The sequence below is a fragment of the Nannospalax galili genome, unplaced genomic scaffold, assembly GCF_000622305.1.
Source record: "Nannospalax galili isolate Female #2095 unplaced genomic scaffold, S.galili_v1.0 scaffold426, whole genome shotgun sequence".
Taxonomy (NCBI): Eukaryota; Metazoa; Chordata; class Mammalia; order Rodentia; family Spalacidae; genus Nannospalax; species Nannospalax galili.
Window position 1 is genome coordinate 540,124 of NW_008354494.1, and position 16,288 is coordinate 556,411.

At 39.1% G+C, this 16,288-nt stretch overlaps 1 protein-coding gene across 1 annotated transcript; it reads left to right on the plus strand.

The window, feature by feature from the left end:
* Positions 1-13,503: 13,503 nt before the first annotated feature.
* Positions 13,504-14,475, plus strand: LOC103748878 (olfactory receptor 10A5). Its single transcript, XM_008851660.3, has one exon. The coding sequence runs from the start codon at positions 13,522-13,524 to the stop codon at positions 14,473-14,475; it is 954 nt and encodes a 317-aa protein (XP_008849882.1). The 5' UTR covers positions 13,504-13,521.
* The last annotated feature ends 1,813 nt before the right edge of the window (positions 14,476-16,288 follow it).

Consider the following 16,288-nt stretch of genomic DNA (forward strand, 5'->3'; position numbering starts at 1 on the left):
TGGGGCCCAAGAAAGGCACTGAGTTGGTCTGGGTGAGAAGGGTCAGGAAGCAGTATTGGTTCCCCAGGTGTCTGGGGCCCCAAGAGTAGGAATGGCGCAGGGCCCAAACTAGGAGTATAGAAAGGCGGGAGGGATGGAAGGGTGAATGTGGCTTAGGGAGTCCCGGTGCGGAGAGCTGTGCTATAGACTTACCCCAACAGGCCTGAGGATAGTAGTCAAAACATGATAATTTTTAATTAATTAATTAAAAAACAAAACACAAAATTAAGACTTAAGGTTGGGTGCTGCTAAGACTTCATAAAAATCCAAATATTGTTAAGGGATGGGAGAGAAGCCATTACCCCATAATTTTTCATCTAAAATATATGTTTTGTAAACAGAAATCTTTTCATATTCACAGTGACTTTTAAAGTATTTAAGTCTAATGATTTTGATCTCACTTTTTTATCATGAAGTATTTTTTTAAGTTTTTTTAATTAAGTTTTTGTGTATTTCATACAGAACATCTCAATCAATCTTAATCATCTTTATACCCCGTCCCCACTGGCACCCTCCTATAGCCCCTCACTGGAGCCCATATACTCAGTCATCCATGTTAAGGCCCCTGTGTCAAGTCAGTGTCCCCAGATTTTCCCCAGTGCTAGTCCATCCACTGAGGTCTAGTCAGCCTATCTAGAATCCCTTGTTTTAGGAAGAGCAGTTCTTCCTCACCTAGAAGCAATCAGTTGCCAATGTTTCTTCAAATAAGATTGGGGTCTGCTGTTCATCTTCCCAGTTCTATGCTGGGTTACTGTCTGCCTGAGTTTGCATGGGACTTTTGTATGCTGACACCATTGCCATAGAATCATATGAGCAGGCTCCCAGGAGCTTATAGGACTCTGTTTCCATATGGTCCTGCACCTCCTCCCTGGCTCTTGCAATCTTTCCACCTCCTCTTCAGAGATGGTCTCTGGGCCTTTGGTGGGTGAAGTTTAATAGAGTCCTGTCCAAGGACCAGCATTCAGGAAACTCTTGATCTCTATGCTTTGGCCATTTGTGACCTTTTATGTTCCTGGCCCTCTGCTGCATGAGGGAGCTTCATTATTGAGAACTTAGAGATTCGTTAGTGTCCTCTTCTTTACCCCTGTTCCGTGTTCCATGAGCCTTAGGTATAGAGGTTGCATTGTAGATGTGTCACTTAGGCCTGGGCAATTCATAGGCAATGTCCATGTGTGACCAGTTGCGGTACTTGGCAGTAGTTTCCAACTGGTGCAACATGAGCTTCTTTGATGAGTGGTGATTGGGATATTTGTCTGTAAATAGAAGAATACATATTTTGTACATAGTAATAAATCTCATTTGTCTAGGGATGTGACAGATACCACATTTTTTAAATATTTTTAATTGAGCATTTGTACATTTCACACAACAGTTCTTAATCAAGGGGCTGGAGAAATGGCTCAGTGGTTAAGAACACTGGCTGTTCTTGCAGAAGACCTGGGTTCAAATCCCAGCACATACATGGCAGCTAACAACTGTCTGTAACTCCAGTCCAAGGGATCTGACAGCCTCTTCTCACTTCCATGGGCATTGCACAACATGGGTGCACTTACCTACATGCAGGCAATACTCTCATACACATAAAATAAAAATAATAAATAATAAAAATTTAAAACATTTCTTAATCAAATTTAGACCCCTCCTCCATCCATGGCCCTCACTCCCTAGTGGACCTCATGCATTCCATCATACATGTTAAGTCCTATCTTGTCAAGCATTTGTACCCAGGTGGCCTTACCAATGATCTCACATTTTTATACCTGTTTAAATCTTTATAGTTATTATTACATGTCAACCACACAATAAAGATGTACTTAACATCTACTCTAAGTGTGTACACTTCTAAGTTAAAAACTTGTGATGTTTCTGCTTTAATTTAATGAAAGTATCTTGCTTCATTGGTATTTAAATTAATACTTTTTTCTAGAGGAGGGATATGAATATATAATTGTTTTTCAAAAATGACAATCAAATCATTCAAAAGTCCAAAGTAATAGAAAATCCAAAGTAAAAGTTTAATCACAACAACTGACTAGTAATCCTTGCTTATATTTTCCTAGTAACATACAATAAGTGTTTCTAAAATAACAAAATAAAAAAATAGAAAATTATATAATATTTTGGATTTTCTGACAAAATATCCTTTCTGATTTTCTAAATGTTTTAACTTACCATTATTCCAAAAACAAACTATGTTCATACTTATACTCTACAAAATGGATAATTTCAAAAATATTCCACAATACTCTAATCACAAACACACCTACATATTTCACTAATGATACTAATCATGGCCAAACAGCCTATGCGCAGAGCCTCAAATAAGAACTTTACCCACATCCTACAAGTCTACACAACAAAATTAATTGTCTCCTGCTTGTCTCCCGCTGCCTGATGCAATTAAACTTCATAATCTTGTGATAGATTCATAATATGTTGCTGCATCTCTGCCATTATTAAAAACTTCCACCGTTCTCTTAAATAAAAGTTGTCCTATCTCTAAACTTTTTTCACAGACACAACTTTGGTGAGACAATGGAGATACCCAATATATGTCACTCACATTCCTTCTCATTCAGGTTTGCTAGGGGCCACTCTCATAAGGAAAAAACGGGCAAAACTAGTGTTCCTTGTAACTACAAAAGAGACTCGACATTGACATACTTTAAGGCATGCTCCAACGTCCTTCCCAGGCCACAAGATATCATTACCCCACACTTCTTGTGCCACATTTCATACCCCTTCATTTTCAGAAGCAGCAACCCCACAAGATCTTCAACCTAATAAAATTTAACAGGTGGCTGTAATTCATGTTTGTGCTTTTGAATTTCTGTCATATGCTCATGTTACTGTCGGTACACTTGCTGGTTTACTTGAGCCACTACTACTTACATTATTATTCACATGCTGATCACTTTTGCTATCCTAGGCCTTCTTCATATTATTAAAACAAATAATGCTTCTGTTTACGCTGGTGCTCACTTTGCCTGCTTTTTCAGTGATTGTCTTATTTGCTGCAACACCAGGATTCCATACAATCCTCAAGGCCAGGATATTGTAAAACACAAAAATAACACTCTTGTACCTATCTAAACATAAAGAGGAACTTATGCCACCCCAAAAAAACAATTGACTGTGGTTCTTTATGCCATTAATTATGAAAATTGTGCATTCAGAGGTGTTCTACTGCCCAACAACAATGGGTTATAGCGACTCCCATTTTCTATTCACAATCCATTTGATAAAAGAATCTATTCTCTAATGAATAAAAGCCAAGCCATGTTAAAGTATGGAGTAAGGGTTATGCTTCAGTATCCATAGGTCACAGTGAGGACTTTTAGGTGACAGTACGAAGATTAAAACCACTCCATGAAATGCCAAAACTTTGACCACAAAAAATATCTAGAGGCCCCTTTCAAGAGAATACACATTACCATCACCAAAGATGGGAACACACCTCATACCCAAACAGCTCCTTCCTAGGGCCAGCTAAAGAAGCTTTCTCAGAAGACTATGTGCCAAATTAAAAGTAACAGACACGAAGTTTCCTTTATGATTGTGTTCCTGATGATGCTTGCCTTGATTCATACCTGTACTAGACATAGTGTATGTACACCTTCTGTGGCCCAAGTAAGGCCAACTGTTGTAAGATCTTCTATGATATAAAACTGGGCTTTTCATACTATGATGAGGCTCAGTAAATGGTATAAAAATGAAGAAATCTGTAATCAAGTTCGATGGACAATAGATACCATAAACAAGAGCACGTTCTGTGTACAGGACAGAAACTCACTACATCAACTATTAACTAATAATTTCATGGATTTATCTATAGAATATAATTATTATGTCAGTGTTACTAGAGATTATATTACTAAGCAAGATCAGATTGTATCTTATATGGAGCAAACATCCTTTACTATTCAGCAGCAATGTTTATGCATTGATTATATTATTAATTCACCACCTTTAAGTTGTTCTTTAGAGCACATCTCCTTGCCCACTGGCAAGAGACTCCCTGTGGGGTGGTTTGTTCATGTAATGGCACTGCTTTCCAAACTTTGCTTGCCAACTTCTCTGGCATATGCTCCATCAAACAGATTTTCTTCCTGTTGCTATCCCTTACTCCCACTCATTGGGTTGCGCAGAGCCTCCCCACCCATTGTGATGATCAGTTGTCTCTCCTAAATTCCAGTCAAGTCACAACTATGGTGGCTTTCATTTTACCTATTCTCATAGTGAGGTTACAAAGAAAAGTTTCACAGTTGACCTGTAGATTCAGGTAAGGCAGCCAATCTCTCTACACAGGCATTAACAAAAAAAAATTTTTTTAAACCTCATAGATCAATTCTACAAAATCAAGCTACTATTGATTTCCTTTTACTAAAACATCATTTAGCCTGAAACAATTTCCTGGAATGTGTTCCTTTAATATCACTGACAATTCCAATATTATTCATTAGCAGACAGAACAAATAAAAAAGAAAATTGAGAAGATTCATGAAGGCAAATCCTGGGTCTGGCCTGACTAGTTTTCCTGACTTCACCTATTCCTGGGACCAGCCATGGCTATTCTTTTACTAGTATTCACTATCTCTTGCTTACTACAATGTTTTTTAAAACTCTATATCCCTCAGTACTAATAGATTTAAAACATATGTTGCTATAAATTAATTCACAAAATAAGGAGAACACGGTGCTACCTCCCTTGTCCCTTAAGGACAATAGTGCTCTGTTCACTAAGAGTTAACAGACTAGACTTCAGGCCCTCAGCTCAATAAGAGTTAACAGATTTCTTGGGGCTTTGCTGATGCAGATGCTTTAAGGGGGGAGTGTCTACTCCCAGGATGCTGAGGAGAAGACTGATAAGACACTTGTTTCTGGAATGCCGGGAGCAGGTTGTAACTTCCCTCATGCTGTTTGTAGATGCATCAAAGGAGGTCTGTTACTGGGCCAGTTGCCACAGGCTACGGTGTACTGTCCGTCTTCTTAGTATAATAATGGGAGAATTCCTATGTGCCTTGCACTTCTTACACACTTATCATATGTAAACTCTGTGTGAACTTCCAATACAAAGCTTCCTAAATGAAAGCTTCTCGGGAATGCAGTAAAACGTATCTGAACAGCACAAGTCTGAAGATTGCTGATCTGAATTTCAGTTTCTCCACACCAGTCCCAACAGGGAATCTACAGGTTCCTAGTATTTTCCTGTCTCCATCACTTGGTCCACATGATTATACTCGTGTTTAAGAAAGAGCATTCTAGCTTATGTGCAGCAAATAGAGGCAACAGTTACTTGCTGGCTTTAATTTCTTTATAAAGCATAATTATTTTTACGAAATAATGATAATAGATTTCAGGCGTTTTGGAATTAAACAAAATGTAAAAAGGTTTGACACTGTTACTGTTAAATAATGCAGAGGTTAGTAACATGACATTCATAGTCACACTGCTTGTGTTCAAATGTGTGACCTTTGTAAAATTATTCAAACTCTATAACTCTATTGTCATATGTAACATGGGAATAATTCTAATCTTTTGATACAGTTGTTGTAGAAACTAAATGAAAAAGGAAATGTGCTAAGGAATTCATAAGAAACTGACCAATATTAAAATAAAACCCAAATGCCATGCATGGGTTACTTACCTACAAATTGTTAGTCAGGGAGGGAGCCCCCCCCAAAAAAAAACAAAGGATGGTGTCATTGCTCTTGGTTACTCACCAGAACAAAATGATAAAATCCTAGTCCGGAAGATACCCCATACTTTGGTTTGCAGATAGAGAAATCAAGGTCCAACTAAGCTGAAAGTTTCCTCCCTGTTGGCTAGCTGTTGTCATAGTATTGGAAGACGCTATGCAGACATTTTCCATTCTTTAGTTCTGACATAGCATCTATCCTTCATGGTGTTGTGTGTTTCTTGGAGGCAACAGAAAGTTGAATCCTATCCAAGGATACACACTCTGCATTCTCTTATTCTTTAAAATTTGGCCAGTTGTGGCCTTTTGTGTGCATCACACTCTGTTGTATAAGGAAACTTTGCTGGCAAGACTTGAGGGGTGCATTAATTTTCTCTCTACCTCTTGTTCTGCTAAGTACCATGAGCCTTAGGTGTAGAGGTTCAACTGTAGATATGTCTCCTAGTACTGGGCATCTCTCAGACACATATTCTCTGTATCTGACCAGTTGTGGAATTCTGCAATAGCCTCCGTTTGTTGCAAAAGAAGCAAATTTGTACTGAAGGATATCTGGGTACAAATGCTTGACTGGATAGGACTCTACATGTATGGAAGAATACATGAGATCCAGTGGGGGAATGGGGGGCATGGATGGGAGAGGGGGTCTAAATTTGCTGAAGAACTATTATATGAAATTACAAAAACTCAAAAAAAAAAAAAGTTGAATCCTAAAGGAGTGACTCTAGACAAGCCAACTAGTGGATGAACTTGCACCGAGGGACAGCTGACTACAAATGCTTGACCAGATAGCACTTAGCATACATGACAGAATGCATGAAATTCAGGGCTATGAGGGGATGTGGATGGAGGAGGGCTTCTAAATTTGATTAAGATCTATTATACGAAATGTACAAAAACTCAACAAAAATATTTTTTATTTAGATCATGTTTTCTAATATGATCTATTAGCCTGTTTCTTTAGATTGAGTTTTACAAATGATAGAGCTGAAGAGTGTCTTGCCTGGTCCTCTTCCAAACCATGAGCATAGAAAGATTTTTCATCTTTTCGTGTCTTTTATTTTCAGTTTCTTTCTTCTGGATCTCAATTTTAATTGTAGAGGTCCTTTATATTATTTTTCTTTCATTTTATGTGTATGAGTGTTTTCCCTGCATGTATGTAAGTGCATCTATACATGCAATGCTCGTAGACACCAGAAGAGGACTAGAATTCCCTGGAACTGGAGTTATAAATGGTTGTTACACCATATAGGTACTGGGAACTGAACCCAAGTCCTTTGCAAGAGCAGTCAGAACTCTTAACCACTGAACTATCTTTCCAGCCCCCTGTAAAGAACTTTTACCTCCTTGGAGAGGTTTGTTCCTAGATATCTTTGATAGCTTTTGGAAGTTATTTTGAATGAGACTTTTTTTCTGATTTATTTCCAGGATGTTCACTAACAACATACAGCAAAGCTACTGATTTCTGTATTCTGATTTTGCAATCTGTTACTTGATGAAGTATTTATCCATTCTAAGAATTTTCTAGAACAGTCTTTAGAGTCTTTTACGTGTAGGATCATATTGTCTACAAACAGAGAAAATTTTAATTCCTTCTTTCCTATTAGAATGGTGGTCTTAGGTTTGCCCTATGTAGCCTTTATTATGTTGTAGGTATGTTCCTTTGTTTTCTAGTTTCCTTGGGGTTTTTATTATAAAGCGATGTTGGACTCCATCAGAGGCCTTTTCTGCATCTGTTTATATGATCATGTATTTTCTGTCCATGAGTCTATTTATATGTTGCATCACATTGATTTTAATATGTTCAACTACGTTCAAATCTCTGGAATGGAGCCAACGTGATTGTGGTAAATTTTCTTTTTAAAAACTGTGTTCCTTGACGATTTCATACATGTATAAAAGGCATTCTGATTACCCTTTCCCCACCACTCTTAACTCCCTCCAATCCCTATCAAACCTCCTTCCGCTCTACAAGTACCTTTCCCAGACTCATGCATTTTTGTTTTGTTTAGTGACCCACTGAGTTTAACCAGCACCATCTGTGTTACTATAGTTTGGAGCTATTCACTGGAGCCTGGTGGGCTCACCTGTGGGTAGACAACTAAATGTCTTCCTCCTCTCCCACAAGCTATTATTGTTCAGCACTGAGGGATAGTGCCCTGTGAGCCCCTCCCCCATCTATGCCTTACTGTTGATAGACACACTCTTGTACAGAACCAGTCCAGGTAATCACATCCAATAAATATATGACTGCATGTGTATAGCTGAAGACAATATAACGAGAGAAAAAAAGCAGTGCCAGACAGGAGAAACCTCCCTTCGAGCTGTTGGTCAGGGTAGCCCAAGAGACTCCCAAAATAACACAGGCTATTGCCACAGCCCTTGCTCGCAATCCAGAACATTCTGGAATTTTTACATGGCTTGACTTTATGCAGGTATTGTGTATAGGTAACCACAGCTGCTGAGTTCATGAGTGCAACAGTCATGCCATGTCTAGTGGACAGCTTTTCACAGAACTCCTCCCCATCCTTCAGCTCTTAATTCTTTTGCTCTTCTGACATGTTCCATGAGCCTTAGGGGAAGGAGTGGTATAGATGGCCCATGTATGGCTGAACACTCACAGTTGCTTATTCTCAGCACTTTGAACAATAATATGTCTCTTATTAACCACTGCAATAAGAATCTTCTTTGACAAGGGGGGGGAGAGAGAGAGAGAGAGAGAGAGAGCATTTTTTTAGTCTCCATTTATCAGTTGATTGACATCTAGGTCAATTCCATTTCCTAACTATTGTGAATAGAGTGGCAATGAATATAGATGTGCAAATATATCTGTAGAAAGATACAAAAGTCCTTTGGACATACATCCATGAGTGGTATAGTTGGGTCATATGGAAGTTCTAGTCCTAGTTTTAGCATGGGTCTTATGAATACTGTCACCATTGTTGCAAGTTCATATGAGTAAGTTCCCAGAGGCCTGAAAGCCATCCCTGGCACTTACAATCTCCCCTGCCTCTTCCACAATGGTCCTGAGCGATGGGTGGGTGAAGTTTAATATAGGAATTTTATCCAGAGATGTGTCACTTAGGGCTGGACATCTCTCAGATATATATTCTCTGTGTGTGACCAATTGTGCAATTCTGTAATAGCCCCTATCTGTTTCAAAAAAGAAGTTTATTAATGAGTGGGGTATGGTATACTTGTCTGTAAATATGAGGATCCATATTTAGCATACTAAGAAATTTCATTTGTCTGGAATACAGTTGTATTCTCCAACCATGTGTGTTTGGTTATATTTACAGTGCCACCATGAGTCCCTTCTTATATATCCTGATGTAACAGCAGGAGCCAGGAAAATGGAAGGATAGCAGGGAGGCAAAGAGAAAGAGCCCAAGAGCAGAGAATGATGGGGAACCAATGTTTCCAAGGGGGAAATGGGGTATTCAACGGGAAGGGAGGAAGAAAGGACATACGTGGAACCATGGTGGTAAAGGAGAAGAAGGAACTCAAGAAAGGAGGATAAAAGAAGACAGGTATTATCAAGGAGAAAGGGGGAGAAATGAGAGGACTTAAACTATGGGAGGAGGAGGGAGGTTAGACAAGGAGAGAGGGAGGAGAGATAAATAAAGCTTAGATGGTGTAAAAAGCCAGAGGGAACTCAATTAACTACAAAAAACCCTGAAAAATACACAAACAATATCTGAACATGAGTGCATATATATACCTGAAGGCTATATAACCAGGAACACAGTGCCAGACACAAGTAACCTCTATTTGAGTGAGTTGTTGGTTGGGGTAGTCCAAAAGACTCCCAAAATGACACAGGCTATTGCCACAACCCTTGATTACCTCCCAGAACTTGAAGGTAAGACCCTGCTTCTGAAGACAGGACACACTTCAGACACAAGTCTTAGAGCAATGGAGCTGGAACTGGCCTGGAATTATTTTCCCTAAAATGCACATTTCTTTTTTTTTTTTTTTTTTTTTTTTTTTTTTTTTTGGTCTTTTTGAGACAAGGTCTCCCTGTAGCCCCAGCTGTCCTGGAACTCACTATGTAGACCACACTGGCCTTGAACTCACAGAGATCTGCCTGCCTCTGCCTCCCCAGTGCTGAGATTAAAGACATGTGCCACCACACCCGGCAAATGCATATTTCTTAATAGAGAGACGGCCGGTGAGTGTTCAGGAATAGGTGGGACAGCAGAGCTGGCTCTGGTCATCCTCATTCTTGGCAGCATAGTCTGCCCCATCCATATATATATTGGTTTTTATTTGTAGTTAAACCATTTTGATGACACCTGACTGGCCAGCTCTTAAGGGAGCTCTTAACATAGACTGGTCTCTTGATCTTCTCCACACTCTTCCCTTTGAAACCCTCTGGTCCTCTCTAAGAATCCTCCCTCAATCCTTCTATTGACTTCCCCAAACCCCACCCCCAAGACCAGGCTCTTGGCACTAGTCTGGTAGAGGCTTGCCCAAGGAGCATTTTTGTAAACTGGATTTCTTGTGTGGGCATGTGACTTACTGTTTGTACCACAATTTTTGTAGTACCAAGCTTTGTTAAACATACAAAGTTCATTTTTAAAAAATAAAATGCATGTTTTTAAGTAAATGAACATTTGCTACCATACAGTAAGGTATAGAAACATACTATTAATATCATATATGTTATAAAACACTGACATCAATATTAATTTATCCTATCTAATTATACCATACTGTAAAATAAACCAACTTATCTTTGCTAAAGAATATGGAAATTAAAACTCAGAGAATTTAACAAATCACTGTCTCAAACCACTTAGTGTCAGGGCTTATTTAAATTTAGGTTACTTGGACTCCAAAACTTGTGTGCTTCTCTCTAGGCAGCCCAACATCCCCAGTGTGTGGTTTTCCTTTCTTGAACTTCATCCTTTTGCCATCTTTAAGGTCCCTAAAGACAATAGATTCAAACAAGGTCAGGTCCCCATGAGGAAGGGAAGGAAGAGGAGCTCAGAATACCTGGGGGAAAGTACAAGTTCCAGTCCTGCAACTGGTCCTAAGGACACAGCTAGGACTAACTCTCCTTAAGTCAGAACTGGAATAGAGAGCTCACTTGTCTGTCACAGACGGCAGTCCTGGCCTGGCTGTGCCTGCAGCCACTAGTTACTCAGCCAGGACAGGAAAGGCCATCCCTGCTTCCTCGAGTGGCTCTTCTGAAATAGAGCTGGAGCTCAGGTTAGTGAGAACACGTATGACACATGAAGATCAGACAGAACTGAGGGAGGAAGATGCCCTGTCTTACACAGGTAAGGCTCCTTTCCAAAGGCTAAGTCAACCATGCTCAGCTGGACAAGGTTTTAGCAGATTTTAGAAGGAAGCCTTATTCTTTTCCAGTGACCACACTGGGAGGATCTCTTTAGTTTCTTTCTTCTCTGGTCCTCCGATCTCTGCCACTGTCACAGAATAAATGATGTAAGGCCACGGAGGAAATGCCTCACTCAGGACTTTTCCAATTCCATCCTGTAAATTTCTCTGGGTTAGAAAAATTTCAGACTGTGAAACTTCCACAGGACCTATACCCTCCTTCGGGTATTGATTTTCCTCTAATCGATTTGGGGAAATCCCATCTTAGTGGATCATGAGGCAGAGGGTATCATAAAACACTGCTTTTAGGGAAATTCTGTGACTACAGGAGATTTTAGAAGAGTGGACTCCTATTCCTGGCAGTCAGAAAATCAGCAAACAAACGTTCCAGGGAGGTTGTGGGGTGAGGTCAACAAGGAGCTTGTTTCCACTGTGGGGCACCAGCCTCTGCAGTTTCCCTCTCCAGAGACAAGGCACCAGCTCTTCCAACAGCTTCCAGATGTTCTAAGAGCGACCAGATCTCCCATTCACCCCTGCTTCTCCCTCTCCCCAGTCATCTCCACCAGCACCACACACTAAACGTGCATTAGGAAATGGGGCTTTTAGAGACAGTACAAAACTGGGAGGATGATAGCGCTTCAAAGTCACATAGCTGATGTGTGAAGAAATTTTATAAAGTAAACTATGTAGCATAATTATGCCACATATCCACTAGATATTACAAACATGCAGACCTGATTCTCATTTTTATCATCACTGCTTTGGGGAGATATATCACACATGTAGTTCACTGTAGAATGATGAGAAAACCACAAGTAAAAAATCAAGGAAATAATTCTTACCACTTTAAACCTTATCAATATCAACATTTTATATATTCCTTGGAGTGTTTCTTATGCACAGATTTATTAAATGTTAATATTAGTACTTATATATTCTTTTTATTTTCCATTTTAATATTCCAAGGTAGGTATTACACAATAGCAACAAATAAAATATTTTTCAAATGATTATATGATTACGTTTCCTTAAATCCTTGGGTAATAATTGACGTGGTCATTTATGAATTAGGAATTATTTCGAATACAGCAGTATATTGATTCTGCACTCAATGTATTTACACATGAGATCATTGTCTGTAGCTCTGATTGTTTCCTTAAGTTACAGACCCAGGAAGCGTTCTGAAAACAACATATGAACATGTTAAGAAATTCCTACAAATTTTCTTGATTGCTCATCAGGAAAACTGTATTAATCTAAAGCCAAAATAATTACTCTGAATATTATTATTACTCTTTTCTAAGTTTAGGGAGGAAAACGTGAATTTCTGTGATGTTTCCTGGTATTTAAATATTTGTCCATGATTACTATTAGGAAAAATAGATAATTTTTTAACACAGAATCTCATTGTAGCCCAGCTGACCTTGAACTCTTCGTAACTGAGAATGACTGTGAACTGAAATTCAGTCTCCACCTCCTGAGTACTGAGATCATAGGCATGAAGCACCACACATACTTATATGCAGTGCCAGGGATCAAACCCAGGGATGCATGCATGAACTTATCAACTGAGCTGAATCATAGCCCAAATTAAAGAATTTGATGTTCATTCATTTTTAGAATTTTGGGTGACTTGAATATTTGTGCCTTCTATCTTGTGGAAAGAGAAATCTTTTTCTCCTAGTCATTTACATGATCTCATTATAAATCAGATACACAAACACTTTATATTTGTTGAAATACTACAAATATGAATTGTTATACAAATGCTATATTCTTATTTATATATTAAATATATATATTAATCTAAATACAAAGAAATAAGTCAAATCAAGGTGAATAAAGTAGGAATAAAAAAAGCAGAAAAATGCAACCATTAAATTAAGATTAATACTGAAATTAATTTGCTGGTAGTTTTTATATGTATAGGTATGCTTTTTGTATTTTAAAATGAATGTCTTTGTCATTCTGGAGAGCAAGGCAGGGGAAAATTTGATATGTTCCTTTTGTCTTACAGAGTGGTAACACGGCACCAGTAGCTTCTATCTGTCTGTCACAGACAAGGAAAAAAATGTCTTTATTGTTAGATACCGCAAGACCCTTTTTTCTGAAACATTCTGACCTTGCCTCTTTCACTGAAATTAAACAAAAATCTAAAAACACCAAACCCAGAATTTGACACATATCTGATACATGCAACAAAAAAATCTGTCTCCATGAACACTCTAGAGACTTATACCTACATCGATGGCTACAGGAAACTGGACAAGGGTAACTGAGTTTATCCTCATGAGCTTCTCTTCTCTGAAACATTCTGACCTTGCCTCTTTCACTGAAACTAAACAAAAATCTAAAAACACCAAACCCAGAATTTGACACATATCTGATACATGCAACAAAAAAATCTGTCTCCATGAACACTCTAGAGACTTATACCTACATCGATGGCTACAGGAAACTGGACAAGGGTAACTGAGTTTATCCTCATGAGCTTCTCTTCCTTATCCACTGAAATACAGTCACTGCTCTTCCTGGCTTTTCTAACCATATACCTGGTCACCCTGATGGGAAACAGCCTCATCATTCTGGTGACCTTGGCTGACCCCATGCTGCAAAGCCCCATGTACTTCTTCCTTAGGAACTTGTCCTTCTTGGAGATTGGCTTCAACCTGGTCATCATGCCCAAAATGCTGGGAACCCTGCTTGCCCAGGACACAACCATCTCCTTCCTTGGCTGTGCCACTCAGATGTACTTCTTCTTCTTCTTTGGAGTGGCCGAATGTTTCCTTCTGGCAACCATGGCCTATGACCGCTACGTAGCCATCTGCAGCCCCTTGCATTACCCGGTCATCATGAACCAAGAGACACGTGCCAAGCTGGCTGCTGCCTCCTGGTTTCCAGGATTGCCTGTGGCCACTGTGCAGACCACGTGGCTCTTCAGCTTTCCATTCTGTGCCAGCAACAAGGTGAACCACTTCTTCTGTGACAGTCCACCTGTGCTGAGGCTGGTCTGTGCAGACACAGCACGGTTTGAGATCTACGCCATTGTTGGGACCATTCTGGTTGTCATGCTGCCCTGCCTGCTGATCTTGTGTTCCTACACACACATTGCCGCTGCCATCCTCAAGATCCCATCAGCTAAAGGGAAGCATAAAGCCTTCTCCACCTGCTCCTCACATCTCCTTGTTGTCTCTCTCTTCTACGTGTCCTCAAGTCTCACCTACTTTCGACCTAAATCAAATAATTCTCCTGAAAGCAAGAAACTGTTATCATTATCCTACACTGTTGTGACTCCCATGTTGAACCCCATCATTTATAGCCTGAGAAATAATGAGGTGAAGAATGCCCTCATCCGGACCTTTCACAAGGCCCTCAGCCTCAGAAACTGTATCACATAGGCATCCTTTTTCTTTCCGGACATTTCCATTGGAATGAAACCCAGCAGTTGAATGGCTTTGGGAAAGGTCTGTGGAGATAAAAGAACAGAGGTAGTTGAGACCTATCATTGCCATCTACCAAACTTCTCTGCATTCCCATTGTAGAGACACTGTTTTCTTACTTGTACAATCTGCATTTTGATGCTTCAATGGCCATGCATTTCTAGGTATTTACTTTGCTCATGGGCATAAAAATGACAACAGTGTGGGACTGTTTATAATGTGCTCTTGGTGACTTAGATCAGAAAATACAGTAATAAGCATCAAAGGTCCTTTATTTTGCTTTAGATTAGTTTGACTCCAGATCTCAGGAAAGAAACTGCCCTATCCTTCTACTATATGGTTCTGCTTGCACTTTGATTTTATTACACATTCCCCATTGGTAGGCAGTTTGGGACCTTAATCAGAGGAAGGTGCACGACTAATTCACATGCATAGTCATTAGCACCCCAATAGTCATAGTTGATTCATGCCTCTGGCTATTCTGCCCAGATGCCCAGATGGAATAAACCTAGTCTGCAGTTCTTTTGATGCCAATTTCAGGTTCTTAACCCTTATGAAAATAATTTCAAATTTTCACATAATATCTATCATGGTGCTATGTTCTTCAGGCTTTCCATGAATCTTCATAGATGTTAGTATGGATTATTTAACCACCCCTTGTATTGTGTTTAGTGTCTTACATTTTAAATTGTGTGTATTGTCAATGAGAAAACACAAAAGACCATAACAATTGAATAATTTAATCTATATTGAGGAGTTCAGTTGAAATCATTGCTAAGAGTAAATTAGTCTCATGACTGAGGAAGGTTAGATTCAAAGACATGTGTATGTGTGTCTGTGTGTGTGCGTGTGTGTAATTGGATCTAAAATTCTGAAATTTAGGTGTTTGCATATTAGTTCTGTATATTTTCAATGTCATATAATATACAGAAATTAATTCAGATTCAGATAAAAATATTTTACAAAAGTAGAAGGAGAGATACATGAAGGAGTGTGAGTGTATTAGAGAAAGATGCAAAGAGCATACATTCAATACACATTTAAATTGCATTAGCAGAAATACAGCTAGATTCATAAGGATTCCAGAACAAACAGCTTTACACTGTGCCGTATTGAACAGACCACATTTGGAACATCCTCCACTTAAGATGTACATTGATAAACCAGAAAGCAGGAAAATGTATAGAAGGATGGTCACTCTGCTTACAGACCTTAAGACTTTAGGGTTCAAGTGAAGGGATGAACAATGTTATAAGAAAAGAATTCTCACAGAAGAACACTCACAAAATCAAGTCAGGATAATCTATGTTTTAGAAGTCAGAATAGTCATACTCTCAAAATGTAAGAAAACACACTAAATCCTGTCACAGTGTGCCATACTTCAGGACACAGTGGAGGAAAAATGAGTTGTTAAGAACATAATGAGGAAATATGTCCAAGTACAGAGAACATAAGAACCACAGTAGACATCAGAGTTGGGAGATAAGGGTGCAAAGTATATAACTGCACAGCCAATGCCAGATGAATAAAGGCTGGGAAATGGGAATAACAGTGTTTTGTCTCCAACCTTCTAACAAGAGTTCACTCTTGCTGGTCATGGTGGCACACACTTCAATCCCAGCACTTGAGAGGCAGAGGAAAGTGGATCTCTGTGAGACTCACTATGTCTATATAGTAAGTTCCAGGGCAGCTGGGACTACAAGGAAATTCTGTCTCAAATAGACCAAAAACAAACAAGAGCTCACTCTTAATCATCTTGGGTCTTCGTCAC

Excerpts from the sequence above, each read along its gene's own strand:
- LOC103748878 (XM_008851660.3), top strand. The coding sequence starts at position 13,522 with ATGGCTACAGGAAACTGGACAAGGGTAACTGAGTTTATCCTCATGAGC.